General features: G+C 41.0%; 1 protein-coding gene across 2 annotated transcripts in view; it reads left to right on the forward strand.

The window, feature by feature from the left end:
• The window catches only part of AOAH (acyloxyacyl hydrolase), a 224,956-nt gene that overhangs the window by 181,105 nt on the left and 27,694 nt on the right, over positions 1-16,157 (forward strand). For both annotated transcript variants that reach the window (XM_077119693.1, XM_077119705.1), the window contains exons 15-16: positions 4,724-4,798; positions 11,855-12,027. In XM_077119693.1, coding sequence (XP_076975808.1) covers positions 4,724-4,798; positions 11,855-12,027 — 248 coding nt within the window. The remainder of the gene's footprint in view (positions 1-4,723; positions 4,799-11,854; positions 12,028-16,157) is intronic.

Genomic DNA, 16,157 nt, shown 5'->3' on the forward strand with positions numbered 1-16,157 from the left:
ACCCCATAATCACAATAGCTTCAATAGCTTGTTAGCCACTGTCCAAACACTAGGGTATTACTTCTTGGGCCACTGAATTTAGGAAGTGATTACTTTTCATATGTCATTAAAGAAGTATCATTAAAAATGCCTTCAGGGAATGTGACTGTGAAAACCTTGTGTCTGATGCTGCTTTTATCTACCTTATTTTACAGACGAGTAAAACATATGGAATAAAGATGAATAATAGGGGAACAAATGTTAAAATAAATTTAGATTGAAATGCTGGTGATCGGTGACAGGGAGGGGTGGGGGGCATGGTATGCATGGATTTTTTTGTTTTCTTTTTATTTCTTTTTCAAATAGTTGCAAATGTTCCAAGAAATGATCATGATGATGAATATGAAACTATGTGATGATATTGTGAATTACTGATTATTTATGTAGAACGGAATGATCAAAAGTTAGAATGTTTGCATTTGGTGGTTTTATTTTTTGGGTATTTTAAAAAATTAAAAACTTATAAAAAAAATAGTGGCTGAGGCATCCCATCTCAAGTTAAATGCTTGCAATCTAATTATTTCGGTGATTTATTGTATCATACTCTTTTCCACCATTTGGTTTTTTAAAACTGATCTTAAGCTGACCCCAGGATTTCCCTGTGAGCTAATGTAAAAATAAGATTTTCACAAACTCATAGGTTTGGGTTTCTGCATTATGTGACTAATAACCATAAATAATCATGGATTTTGGTATTAGGCAATCCAAGATTTAAAGCCTAACATTGCCATTTATTAACTCTAATATCTGGGAAAATAACCTCTTCAAGCTTGTTTTCCATGTGGAAATTGGGTGGAGTTTTTTGGTGAGGATTAATATAAAAATGTTAGAATAAATTGAATTGAATGATAAAAAAAAAAAATGCATGTGGGGACTTCCGGGAAGATGGCCAAATAGAGTAGCTTGAGGTTAGCCCTGCTCCATGGAAAAGTTAGAGAAGGGACAGGAGGGCGATGGAGGCAGCAACTCAGAAGTACAGCTGACCTGCACCACATGCAGCAGCCCAGGCTGCAGAGGCGGAGGAACTGAGAGGCAGAGGGCAGGAGCCTGACGCGGAGGCGCGGAACCCACAGGAGTGCACAGATGGGAGCCAGGGACTAGGAAGCAAGCCAGACCATGTTCCTTGGGCACACTACCCTCACCAGCACAACCCTGTGACCGGCAACTAACCCCACACCCCATGCACCTGAACCCCATCACCCACCCCCATTCCCTGCACTCCAGGCACTCCCACCCCACCAACCCCAAGTGCATGTACCTGCCCCCTACCCCCACCCCAAGTGCAGCCCAACCCACCTCTCCTGCACCCTTCCTGAGCACTACCTCCCCCTCCCTGTTCCCTGCAGGATGTTGCCAGCGCACAAAGGCTGCAAGCACTAACCTCCATACCCAGGCTAACCCTGCCCCCTGCTCATAGTATCACACAGACTCACCCCACCCCACCCCACCCTGAGCTCTATGCATCAGTTTATAGCTCTCCTAGGCCCACACATATGCACAGGCCCCCAGTCGTGTCATTCAGCTCTGGGAACCGTACTTTACAGCACTCCTAGAACCACACATGTACATGTCATACTTCCCAGGTCTAAGAAAGTGCTGACCTGCACAACAGGGTCACACCTGGCCCCAATCCATGAAGGCATGATGCCGACCTCCTGCCACAGCTCTATGCATGCACACAAAGGGCCCCGTGCCATAGACCTTAGACTACTGAAAGAAATCAGCTCCCAGAGTAAATCAATCAAGATATTTACATGCCATGAAGACAGCAGAAGATCACTAAGCATATCACAGTGCAGACAGACATAGCCCTGTCAAGTGACCAAATTAAAACACCAGAGGAGACACAGACATTGGAACAACTAATCAAAGATGTTCATACAACTCTACTTAATAAAATAAGTGGGATAGCAAATGACATAAAGGAAATCAAGAAGATAGTAGAAGAGCATAAAGAGGAATTTGAAAGAATAAATAGAAAAAATAGCAGATATCACAGAGATTAAAGACTCTGTTGACTAAATTAAAAATATACTAGAGGCACACAACAGAAGAGACAGAAGAAAGAATAAGTGATATAGAGGACAGGATAACTGACTTCAAAGACTCAAAACAGCAAATGGCAAAAAAAGATGGAAAAAAATGAATTGGATCTCAGGAAAATTATAGACAAAACAAAGCATATAAATATAAGAATCATTGCTGTCCCAGAAGGAGGAGAGAGCAGTAAAGAGGTAGGAAGAGTAGTTGAGGATATAATGGGGGAAAACTTCCCAACCTTCATAAAGGACACAAATATACAAGTCAGAGAAGCTCAACAAACTCCGAACAGAATAAATCCAAATAGGCCTTCCCCAAGGTACATGCTAATCAGCCCGTCAAATGTTGAAGAGAAGCAGAAAATCCTGAAAGCAGCAAGAGAAAAGCAATCTACTACATACAAGGGAAACCACATAAGACTGAGTTCAGACTACTTAATTGGCACCATGGAAGCAAGAAGGCAGTGGTATGATATATTCAAGATCCTGAAAGAGGAAGACTTCTAGCCAAGAATTCTGTACCCAGCCAAATTGTCCTTCAATACTGAGGAAGAGATTAAAGTTTTCACAGACAAAGAAGTCCTAAAGAATTTGTCAACAAGAGACCAGCCCTACAAGAAATACTAAAAGGAGTTCTGCCAGCTGAAAAAAAAAAGACAGGAGAGGGAGGGCTAGAGGAGGGCACAGAATTGAAGAGTACCATTAAGGATAATTTAAAGAATGCAAACAGAAAGAGGGAAAAGAATATATAGATCTGGAAAATAAAATTAGAACGATAAGATGGGGCTGGCCATGGTGGCTCAGCAGGCAGAGTTCTCACCTGCCATGTCGGGGACCCAGGTTCGATTCCTGGTGCCTGCCCATGCAAAAAAAAAAAAAAAAGATAAGATGGTGGATTCAAGAAACACCTTTTCAGTACTAACTTTGAATGTTAACAGACTAAATTTACCAATTAAAAGATACAGATTGACAGAATGGATTAAGAAACATAATCCAGCTATATGCTGCTTACAAGAGACTCATCTCAGACACAAGGATGCAAATAGATTGAAAGTGAAAGGGTGGAAAAAGATTTTCCATGCAAGTTATAACCAAAAAAAAGCAGGAATAGCTATACTAATATTGTACAAAATAGAATTTAAATGTAAAGACATCATAAGAGACAAAAGAAGGACACTATATACTAATTAAAGGGTCAATTCACCAAGAAGATATAACAATCATAAATGTTTATGCTCCCAATGAAGGAGCTCCAAAGTACACGAGACACACATTGGCAAAACTGAAGGGAGTGATAGATGTTTCAACAATATTAGGAGACTTTAATATACCACTCTCCTCTATAGATAGAATAACCAGACAGAAGGTCAATAAGGAAATGGAGAAGTTAAATAACTTAATAAATGAATTAGACCTAACAGACATATATAGGTCATCCCAGAGCACAAGGATGTACATTCTTCTCTAGTGCTCATGGAATATTCTCTAGGATAAATTATATGCTGGGGCACAAAACAGGTCTTTATAAATTTTAAAACATTGAAATTATTCAAAGCACTTTCTCTGATCACAATGGGATGAAGCTAGATCTCAATAACCACCAAAGAACAAGAACAGTCACGAATATGTGGAGATTAAATAACACACTCTTAAACAACCAGTTAGTGGGTCAAAGAAGAAATTGCTTGAGAAATCAGTAGCTATCTGGAGATGAATGAAAATGAGAATACAACTTATCAGAACTTATGGGATGTGGCAAAGGCTATGCTGAGAGGGAAGTTTATTGCTCTAAATGCCTATATTAAAAAACAAGAAAGAGCAAAATTCAAGGACTTAACAGCACATCTGGCGGAACTTGGGAAAGAACAGCAAATTAACCCCAAAGCAAATAGAAAAAGAGAAATAACAAAGATTAAAGCAGAGATAAATTAATGGGAAAACAAAAGAACAATAGAAAGAATCAATAAAACCAAAAGTTGGTTCTTTGAGAAAATCAATAAAATTGATAGCCACTAGCAAGACACAGAAAAAAGGAGGATGCAAAAAAACAAAATTAGAAATGTATTGAAATGAAAAATGCAAAAAAAAAAAAACATGCAAACTGAAGTAACTGAAAAAGATAAAAGGGATCATGTCATATTCTTGTTTATATAAGAGAAACCAATTTTGTGCTCATCCTGGGCTTAAAAATCAGAATGGAAGCCCAGAATGGAAGTACTGGAAAGCTCTGCCTTTTCAGGTCCATGGCAGTCAGGATGTCCTACAAATCTGGATTCAAGTAGCCCAGGTAACTCCTCAGTGCTTACTGATGACAAAAGCTGTGAAAGACGTTAAGCAGCGTGTCTGTCCACCAATGACTTCAATCCACTTTTTCAATTCAACTTATTCATTTTAACATACCAATTCGAATCAATTTCAATTTATGTGGCCTTTGCCTGATGGAGAAGAGGTTAAAGATAGAGGAGAAGAAGGGGGACATGGGAACAGTGGTTGACTATACTGGAATGAAATGAGAAATAAGAATAACAAAAAATTTACCTAGAGGTTGGTAATACAAAGATTCTTTCACAGGCTCAACCTGTGACAATGGTTACAAAACTAGGTTCTCTAGGTTTGACTTTCAGATTTCATCTTTGTCTTCTCAGTTTGTCTAGGAACCAACTTTTGGACTATCCAGCCATCGTCATATATGCCATGATTGGAAATGATGTCTGCAATGGGTGAGTTATTGAAGTAGATTTTGGAAATTCTCTGGCCCTCAGTTTCCCCCTTTTATCCCACTCTATTCCACACCAATTTCACCCCATTATTGTAGCTTGCTCTTGAATTGAATTTCTCTATCTGAGAAGCAAATCCTGTGGATTTCACAAATCAATATGAAATTAATGGAACAAACCCATGAAGCTAGAAGACCCTTTTGAATCTGATCCATCAATTCTCAACTCTCACATCCCAATGAATGGGTGTCATGATCAGTTATGAGTTGTATCACAAAAAAAAAAAAAAATACTGCTACTAACCAAGAATCACTTCTTAAATAAAATAAGGCAGAATCACAGTTACTCATAAGACCATCTTCCTTATGATATACTTCCTCATGTGGTAGAGACAGCATAGACTGACAGCATAGATTGACAGCATAGACTGACAGCATAGACTGACAAATCTCTGCGCATTTGCAGAGAAACGGCGCATAATTCATGGGCCAATCCTATTTAGGCTCATGGCCCATAGCAAGAAAGTAGTTTTGCTAAATTCTAATATCAGTAGTGATTTCAAAATGGCGGATGCTTTAGTTCCTCACAATATTTCGGGAGGTATCTCAAAATCTGGGCATACTCCAAGTAACATGGCTCACATGTGAATACCACCTGTCCTGTAATCATGGCCAAAGAACAAAATTGAGAACTGCTGACCTAGAAAAACCCCCCTCTAGCCAACCATTTTCCATTTTACAAAAAGAAAAGTAAAGGGCAGGAAGGTTAGGAAACTTGCCTAGGGCAACTCACATGATTAATGGGAAAACTGGATCATACCCAAGTGGTAATAGAAGCAGACTGTCTTACTCATTTCTCCATCCTTTATTTCCTCTAATTCTCTCACTGATTTCTCCAAGCCTAGGCTAAAAATATAGTTCAGCATTATTACAGCATCTTTGCTGTCACTCATACCTCCACCAGAGCCCTAGAACTCTTATGGTACAGAAATATAGACATAGTAAGGAAAGTGCATTCAGGGCAGGAAATAACCAGTTCATGGTCCATCCAGAGATGTTGATGCACCAGTCCTTGCCTTGGTACCCCTTAGGCTGATTCACCACTCCCCCCAGAACCCCAAGCCCTCCAAGCCTGGAGAACAAGATCCCTATCTCTGTGGTGAACTACCTGTGACTCTCCAATAAGTAGCAAACACTCCCTAAGGACTGCATGAGACAAAGGCCACATCACTCTCTATGGCTTTTCATCTCCACAGCAGCCCAAGAGGCAAGTATGGTTGTTCCCACTTTACAGTTGAGGAAACTGAGGTTTGGCAAGGTTGAGGAACTTGCCTATCCAGCTAATGAGTCACAGAGACGAGATGAGAGCCAAACTCTAAAGTCAGTGCTTTTTTTACATTCTACATTCACCTTATTACTTTCCTTTATTCATTCACTTTAAAAATATATGTATTGAGACCTGCTACAGGCCATGCTCTGGGACAGAATGGCAAAGAGGCCACAGTCCCTGACCTCAAAGAGTTTACAGAAGAAGCATCCAATGTCAAGCCTGCACCCCCATCACAAAAAAGAACACACTATGGTCAGTCAGCCAATGACCCTCCAGACCGTGGATCATGCCTGAGGGGAACAAAGAGCAAACTGGCTACACTGAGTAAAGAACACTTACTGAAAGAGACTTTACTCCAAGAGCCAAAATCCCTGCAACTGCACTTTCCTGCTCAACCGGTTTACGCTGGGACCTCTCCAGCCCACTCCTGCATTTTATTTTCCAAAGAGCTAAAGGGCAGGCAGCTATCAGCCAGAGACCTGGGCCAGTTCGCCCCCGGCCTGACGATCTGGGCAGAGAAGCAGCAAACATTTGGGTGAAAGAACAGAGTTGGCAGTGTGGGCTGTCCCTGCAGTGCCCACTCTGCAATGTCCCGTGGAGGGGTTAGAAAAATAAAGGCAGATGGCAGCTATACTGCCCCATCTGCCAGAATGTCAAGGTGGAGCAGATATCCCAAAAAGAACAAAGGGATTTTGAAAAAAGCTGGAGCCAGCAAGAAGTTGCCTAGTAAGTCCACCCCAGAGCAAGTTTTATGATATTTGCTTGACATTTTCTTCTGTCCTTTCCTTTCCTTTTTTATGCTGATGCGAGCTCTGATAGAAAAAATGCAGTTCTGTGCTTCTTTCTCAATTTTCTAAACTTATATAGGTCCTCAATAAGTACTTGTTAAATGAATGAAGTCATGATCAGATTATAGCTTTCAGCATGAGGAATTCAAAAAGAAAGATAATACAGAAGAACCCAGCTCCCTCATTGTAAACTCTGCTCAATTTGGCCTAAGATAGCCCAGCTTCCTTGGGTTTTGTCCATCTCTGCCCTCAAGAGCCACATAAAGTGAGTGATATATAAGGAAACAGAACAAGTGTGCGTGAGCCACAGCAGCAGAACCCTTGGGTAGCAGGGGCAGTGGTGGGCAATGGGAGTGGCCTTAGAGCATTGAATCATGATGGCTACATCAGGGTGATGACAACCCCTCCCCAACATCCCAATATGACATATCAGAAAAGAACATCATCATTTCTGGGAATGTGACAGAATCATAAACGCATTTAATGCCAGCCACATAAACAAGCATGATTCCATTTTTCATGTGGGCACAGAAATCATAAATCATACATTTTTCACCTAATGGAGAGAGCTGGGACCACCCCTGCAGGGTGTCTGTGCCCCCTGCCCCCTACCTTGATTTCCTACAGTGCTTATGGTTCAGATGGCCCCCAGAGCAGCTGATAAGCACGGCAGTAGTAGAAAGTCAGCTGAGGTGCTGACAGGTTACAGGCCCCCAAGGAGCCTGGACTGCCAGGACACCATCCATTCCATCCATTCAAATGGTAGAAAAACAGCAGGGAACAGGATGCTGCTCAGAGGAACCCTCCCTCCCAGCCTCCTCAGTCACAGGGACTCCCCAGCCCACCAGCAGGTTTCTGGCCACACATCCCTTTAGGGGACCCAGTATCCTACACATGGGGTAATATGGGCCCAATGAGTCCCCACCTGATTCCCATTCTGTGTGAAGATGCCTCTTCGAGGGGGTCGGAGGGGAAAAGAATGATGCGATTAAAACTGACTAGCTTAAAGAATAAGGCTAACCCTATCATCTGGGTGTTTCTAAAAAGTGAATGCCAGATGTGAACAAGGGCTGAGCACTCAACAAAGACAAATCTGTGGGCTTTAGCTTTCAAGGAAACTGGTTTTCTGCCAAGGCTGATTGCCTTCTTCCTGAAGAGGTGGGGGACATCTCTCTGGCATCGGACAGGTGAAATCTAGCCTGCCAGGCTAATGAAATGGTCATCGTGAGCCATGCACCCAAGCAATGAGGCTTATGTGCATGATCAGGCACAATTCATTAGGACAAGGACAGGCTTCCATGCTGCCCTAAGTGGTCAGGCTGTGTATCTGTCCAAATCCAGACCATGTGTCCTTTAGTCCACAGGCACTGAATTCTGTCATTATGTTCCCTAGTATCACCATCATGACCCCAAGCTAGATTTCAAACTCAGTCCCTGGACACTCCATTTGAATGATTGGCATGGCTTGACAGGGAACTGGGTAGACAGACAAATAGGAATGGCAGGTCTGCCCCAGGGCTCTAGAATACCACTTTCAGCTCAGCCCACTCAGCTTGGCTGACATCAGAGAAGTCCAGAGGGTATTTCCCTAACCACTAGCGCCCTTTGGGGACATTTGACACTGTTTCCCAAAATTCTAACTCTCCCCCAAAAATGCCAGAATAGTAAGAGTCCATGGATCTTTATAGGTACAAAAGTCAGAAAACAGTTTCTGTAGCATCCAGCAGGGGTATACCCACCATGTGCCACTTAGACCCCTTTTGCCCTTGCTGAACTAAGAATTGGTTAACTTTTTTCTGCACAGAAAAAGGTATAACCAACAATATACTTGTGTCAATTATGTAGCTATAGATGATAGTATTTTATAATTAGAAAAGAAGTAAAAATAAGAGATTCCCATATCATTTTACTCTCCTTTCTAAAAGTAAGGTGGAGCAGAGAACATTGTAATTTTCTTTCATTTTCTCTCCACCTTTCACTTAGTGAAATGAAATCCCCTCCCAAGTTGGCTGCTACCTAGAAGGTGACAAGGCTGCCCAAGGGTGTGGGAAAATTCCATTAGCAATACCAAGGCTTCCATTTTTATTTCACTTGATAATTCGCCATTTTGATTATACCAGCTTATTTGTTGGGTACCCTTTCATAAGTACAAATTAGCATAGATTCCTTATTTATCAAAAGGTTTGTGCCTCTAACCAAAGCATAACAATAATTAAATAGGGAGTTTGGAAGACTGCTCCATCTTAATTCATCTCACCTTTCTGTGGTGGAAGAGCCTTAGCTCTGCGTAATTGCTTTGTGCCAAAGTGCTGTTCTATCAGCAGAAAAAAAAAGAGGGTGCCAAGGTATAAGTTAACAGGCAGTGTGTGCTAGCTTTACCAATGACAGAAAATGGGTTATAAACACCCAACTTGCCTTTCATTTCACCCCTGCTGCTAACTCCAGACACACAGTGAATATAAAACATGGTTACTCTGGACAAGTGCCCCTGTTATGAGTAATCCCACAACAGCCCACATTCTGTGGTTGGGCAAATGAAACCAAAGCCCCTACCCATTCATCTGCCTCAGCAGGTAGGCAACCTATTCTCAAATCCTTGTGGGTGTTTTTTAATGCATTTTAGAGAATTTTTTATTCATAAAGTCATATCATCTTTCCCATGGCAATGAAAAACATGAATTTAACATTCAGTTCTGCAAGATGAGGTGTTGTTTTGTTTTGTTTTAAGAAAGTTCAGGCAACCCACTACATAGAGTAAAAGTGCATACAACAACCACAAGTACCCCAAAACAGCAGACTTGCTCTGCCTTCATGTTATGGGTACATGTCACTCATCATAGATCGGCTGGTGTGACCTCCATACCCTTGGGCAGCCTTGTCACCTTCTAGGTAGCAGCCAACTTGGGAGGGGATTTCATTTCACTAAGTGAAATGTGGAGAGAAAATGAAAGAAAATTACAGTATTCTCTGCTCCACCCTTACTTTTAAAAAGGAAAGTAAAATGATATGGGAATCTCTTATTTTTACTTCTTTTCTAATTATAAAATAACATCTGTTATGGAAAGTTCAAATAATATAGGACTTAGGAAGTGAAAGTTTCCCCATAGTCACTCCCTACCACCCCTGCCATCACCCTACTCCAGGCTAATAAAAAAAGCTTCAATGTATTTTCATCCAAATTTTTCTATGCAAACACTAACATACATATTTATTAATATTCATTGAAATGAAATAATATTATGCACACTGCTCTGGAATTTGGTCTTTGCAATTAACAATACTTTTCAGCACTCTTGCCATATCAACACATACATATTACTTCTTTCTATTTAATTGCTGCATAGCATTCTATTGTCTGGATGTACCATTACTTATTTAACAGCTTTTTAGATTCTCCAATTTTACACTATTCCATGTGGTGTTGCAATATTTGCACAGACATTTTTGCAAATCTATGGAAGTACTGCTATGGAATAATTTCCCAAAAGTGAAATTTCAAGGTCAAAAGTTAAGCCAACTTCAAATTTTGATGTGTTTAGAAAAAGTGCCCTCCAAAAAGACAATGCCAATGTCCATTTAGAAGTCCTTTGAAAGTAGGAATAGTGCATACCACTAGGGGTCTCTTTCTGCCCCCTCTTCCTATGTCACTTTTGCCTGGAATTCAGCCCATAAATGATGGACTTACTTTTTTCAGTTTGCAATCATCAGATAAATTTGGCATTTTAAGGACCCAAAATAGAAAACAAGTCTATAGCATTCCATTTAGGCTGACAATGAAAAACAATGAGTAGCAGACAGTATATGAAAAACTTACAAATTTCGTTATTCTATTCCCATATTAATGTAGATTAGTATCCTAATTCCAACTTGATGTGCTTCTGAACAGATGTACCAAAGTCATGTGCAAAAATTGAACAATAATGGACTTATATGCCAAAGGCAAAAAAAATTCTAACATTGCTGTTTATGCCTTGACTTTTATGCTTAACCTTCTATGATATAGTCCTAGAATTTCATACATTCTTTACTTTTCCTCTTCTCCAGAACAAATCAAACTAAATCAATCAGCTTAAACTCAATAAATATCTCACTGAGGCTAAAGATTTGCTTCCTTTCAGTTCACTTATGCTTTCCGTGCTTTGACTTTAGGCATATGTTTCTTTTTCTATTTTTACTAACTTTTATGAAACAAAAAGAGAAAAATATAATTAAAATACAAGTATGTTCTGAGCAACAGCACTACTGTACAGAAAAAGACAGTGATGCAAAGTAGAATTTTTCACTGACAAATAGTGCTGCAGGGATACAGCCTGGAATACTCATCTATGAGAAAATGCATGAAAGTCCGAATTCAGTGTAGGAGGGAAAGATATAGTGTGAACATATAATGTAACTTCATTTCTCAGTGAAAATCTATTTCCCTAACTGTGATGTATGCAAAAGATTTTAAAGACCAAGTTGCAGATCTCCAAGTGTTAAATAAATAGTAAGCACTACCAGACCCCTTTGCTTCCATTTAACTATGTGAATTAGTCAGGACAGGTGAGGTTATGCTGCAGAAACAAAAATCCCTAAAATCATGGTAGTGAAAAGCAACAAAAATTTACTTCCTACTCACACTACATGTCTATCAGGTATCAGCTGGCAAAGCAGCTGCCACATGAAACATAGCCCAGACCCATGGCAAAAAAAAGAAAGAATGTTCCGGAGTCTCTCACACCACCAAACACGACACATATCACTTCTGCTCACAATTCATTGGCCAGAACCAGTCACATGGCACCCCCTACCATGGTGGAAACACAATTCACCATGTGCCTGAAAAAGTGAAAAGCTGGGAATATTTTGCAAATAGAACCAAATAGCATTGCTTGTGTGAATCTTGTATTTGCAAGTATCTACCCTTAAAATCTAAGACGTTTTTTGTTTCTTTCCCCAATAGGAGGAATGACCCAGTCCCAGACATGACCACTCCTGAGAAATTTTACTCCAAAGTCATGCAGACTCTGAAGTATCTAAATTCTCAGTTGCCTAATGGAAGCCATGTTATTTTATATGGCTTAGCAGATGGAGCCTTTCTCTGGGATAATTTGCACAACAGATATCATCCTCTTGGTATTCATTTGAAGATACTCTTACCTTTTAACAATATCAATGTGTATATAGTTCAAATATATATAACTCAATGTGTATATAGTTATGTATATCTCAAACTGTATACATCTAAGTACATTTAAAATACTCATGGGTCAGAACTGATTAAAGGAAGAAGTCCCAGGGGTGGCGTCTACAGGTCGGTATCCAAAGGTAGGCAAAATCATATCCAAAGTCAGATTCTTCACTAAGCAAAGAATTGAGACAAATTGAGAAGTTTAGGGGAGAATTGGGACAAATCGGTAAGTAAGAGTTTAAATCAGGAAACTGCTTTACCAAAGGTGAAATCTAGACTAAGCTGATGAAGCCCCAACAGGAGACAGCTCCAAGTCAATGGGGAGGATTTCTCCAACCCTCAGTGGGATTAAAGGCAGTGCCTCCTGGTGCCCAGTAGGAATCCTTTGGACCAGACCTCCAGCTGGCTTGCTCCCGTCTTCTACACTCTCCTGGGATCCCTGGCTCTGATATGCTTTAAAAGTCTCTAGGAACATGTGATGGCATCTCTAGCATTCTAAGTACTTTATAAATGCTGTAAAAATGGTAATCATTCACACTAGAAAGGTTACCATGCTGATCCTCAAGGCAATCCTGTGAGATAGATGTTTTAATCAATAAACTCCACTTTATAGATGAAAAAACTAAGGCTCTGAGTAGTTAGGTAGTGTGCTGAATGTTGCAGCGCCCATTGTATATGTAAACTGGGTGCAGCAGGGCTCTTCTTTCTGGGTTTCAGGAGAGAGTGTTCCCTCAAAAAAAATTTATTAAGTGCCCACTATGTACCACTGGCTAAGCAGCAGTGAGCACAAAAGTCATAAATCCCTGCCCTCCTGGGGCTTATATTCTAGTGGAAGAAATATTCAAAAAGCGTGTCAGAAGGTGATAAGTGTTATGGGTGGGAAATTAAGCAGGATAGATTAGAGAGTGATGGCTCAGTCCTCTCTGAGCCTGGGTACCTTCCCCTCAGCCCCATGTTGACAGCACCTGTCCCAGTGAATCATGAAGCTGCTGCCCCTTCTCTAGTATTGCCATACCAGTCTCCTTAGACCAACCCAAGCTAATATGTGCTGAAGATCCAAGCAGTTTTTTATAGGAGTGGGGTGAGCTGTTCAAAGGAGGTAGACCTGAAATTCTGTCCTTTATGCCCTTCTTGGGGGTTGAACAATTGCCAAATAATATTTCACGGTTGAGAGCTTCAGGGAGTTTTCCTTTGCATGTATAATTCCTCTGTGTCTTTTCAATCTCCCCTTGTCATCCTCCTACAGTCCCTTGTTTAAGCCAACCTCCAACCCCCTCCTCAGGAAGTTCTACCTCTCCCCACACAAGAAAAAGAGGAGAGATCCTTTAACCAGTTTCAAAGGACTCTGGTCTCCTCTTTGGGGGAAAGATGGAAGATATCAAAATTCCAGGCTCCCACCAAAAAGGCTGAAGTCATTTGTCTCTTGATTTGCGTAGGCATAAACAAATGCAGTTTTTATCCAAACAAAACACTGGTCAGCCTCACATGAGGAAAATATATTTCTCCTTTCAGAGGAAACCTGAACAGTCTCCTAGGCTGCCTTGCACACATAAAGGACCACACTTGGGCTGAGAATGTCCGTTTGAGCCTCTGGGTATGAAAATTGCAGTTCCCCCAAAAGAGTCTTTCAGATCTGTAAATTTCTTAAAATGTTTGGGGACATGAAGTTAGGGGTAGAGATGAGTATTCTCAATTTACTCAGTCACATCAATGGGGACTCACCTTTGTGTTTTCTGATTTCAAATTCCATTCTCTTTCCACAAACTCCGGTTAGACTACCATCATAAATTATTTCACCTGTGCCATGCAATTTGCTTGGCTTAACCAAAGTACATAATAATGACTCCATGCAATTTGGGAAAGAGTTTGGGGGTGGGGTGATTGGGGGCTGATCATCCAATTTAGTGGATTCTCTAGCCAGTGGTTCTCAACAGGGAGCAATTTTGCTCCTTCCCCCCTGCAGTTACTATAACTGGGGGAAGATGAGTAATATTGGCATCTACAGGGTGAAGCCAAGGATGCTGTTAAACATCCTGCAATAAATGGGACAACCACCCACCCACACCCAACCAAGAATTACCCAGTCTAAAAGGTCAATGGTGCTGAGGCAGGAAACCCTGCTGTAGGTTTGGCCTTGCCCTCTCAAGTGGCCTCCCCAGCCACTAGCCATGCATTGGTATTTCATAGCACAAAAGGGGAAGAAGAAAAAGGTGGAACAAGTTTGTTCTTTATAAGCAGCCCAAGTTTGGGGAGGGAAGAGAATGCAATTAGGGAAAACGTTGAAACCACCTAAAATGTGTTTCATGTTTTTAAGTTATTGTTCGTATCTGAAATCATCCCTGATGACTGGTTGCCATGTGAAATAAAATGCAAATTCTTCAGTGAAGCATCAGGGTCCTCCCTAGACAGACTGGGGAATTAGGTACGGTTTACTCAGGTTCCCCATTCCTCCTCTGGTGGCATCTCTTAACTCACCTAAGGATAAGAGGCTGGACGAGAGGACTTCTGCCCACTCTTCTATTCTCTCTTCACCTGCTCCCACTCCAAACCCCATTTTTGGATTTTCCTTCCCACCAAGTTCAGTGATTGATTCACTAAAAGTTGTGCTTCTCAGCTCTGTCTGCATTTATCAAGGGTCTGTCTTGTAGCAATTTGTATAATTAGCACTCGCACACAAGACTCATCAGAGAGCTTTTTAAAGACACTAATATCTAGGCTTTACCACAACCCTTGCCCCACAGATTCTGATCTAATCAGGCTGGAGTAGAGGCCCTGGGTACCAATACTTTTTGTCTAAGTTCCCCAGGCGATTCTCCTGGGCAGCCAGGGTTGATAACCACTCATTCAAAGGGAGTCAGCTCTGCAGAGCTTGGTTTCAGACACGAGCCAGCTGTGAAGCAAGGTAAATGGTAGACAATCTCCAGAGTTGGGTCGCCCTGCCCAGACGAGTGTAGATCTCATATTGACCAATGCCAACACAGGGTCTAATGACAAGGGATTGTGTTAAGAGTTGAGTGAAGCCGAGAAGGATATTAGCCATTTCTTTCTGTATTTGAGCCCAAAACCATGGTTATGATAATCCCAGACTTGACCCTTGCCATTCCTTAAGGATTAGAAAAGAGTTCAGGGAGCAGAAGGTTGGAGAGCAGAGAATCCCTTGGTTCTATGTTTCATCCTCTCCTTCCCAGGAGGCAGGCAAAAACTCAGCCTGACCATTCAGATAAGGACATGTTAGATGCCCCAGCATCTAACCCACTCGTAATGGAGGCCCAGAACAAGGATGCATTCCTGGCTCACTCTTACCTGGAAGGAGAGAGTGATCAAGCCCTCCTAGTATCTCTCCACTTCAGCCAAGTTTCTGGATCACTACCCAGACCATGACTGGCTGCCAAGGGCATAATAACCCCACAATAGCTACCAGTAATTAAAATCTCTGGTGAGAGTTTATTTTCTTTCTGAGGAATTACTAGGTAATTAAGTCTCACACATTAGGAATCAACTTACATCGATCTTTTGGAAAAAAAAAAAATCAAGTAAAAAGTCTCTCACACACAATCTATGAAGGAGGCAATTATTCCATAAATATGCCTGAGATATCCTTTATTGTGCTTTGAGGGTGAAGATGATACTAAGATAGAGTCCTTGCCCTCAAATGAGAGAGAAAAGACAACTCCACTGGGAGGGAGATACCACATAGATTTTGACAGTGAAATTACAAGGCACCAATGGCAGTAGTACAAACTATAGACATTTTGGAAGTTTTCAGAAGGGTTAGAAAGTCAGGGATTGCTGACTAAAAATAAACTGTAAGTAGGCCTTCTGTGCAGGGTCTCTGCCACCAAAAAAACAAAAACAAAACCCAGAAAACCTTAGTTCTGCCCAATTACTCTGAAACTGGGAACCAAATGTCTTTTAAAATTCCTTGTAATTTATATTTTATTATTGGCTCTTCCCCAGTCTGAATTAATGCAGTTTCACTAAAGTTTAACACATTCAGATGGTATTTCATGGGGGTGTGACTGATCTTTGTTGGTACTGAGCTTTGATGGTGCCTACAATTTCAATTATGTTCCAA

Source organism: Tamandua tetradactyla, chromosome 1 (assembly GCF_023851605.1).
Source record: "Tamandua tetradactyla isolate mTamTet1 chromosome 1, mTamTet1.pri, whole genome shotgun sequence".
Classification (NCBI taxonomy): Eukaryota; Metazoa; Chordata; class Mammalia; order Pilosa; family Myrmecophagidae; genus Tamandua; species Tamandua tetradactyla.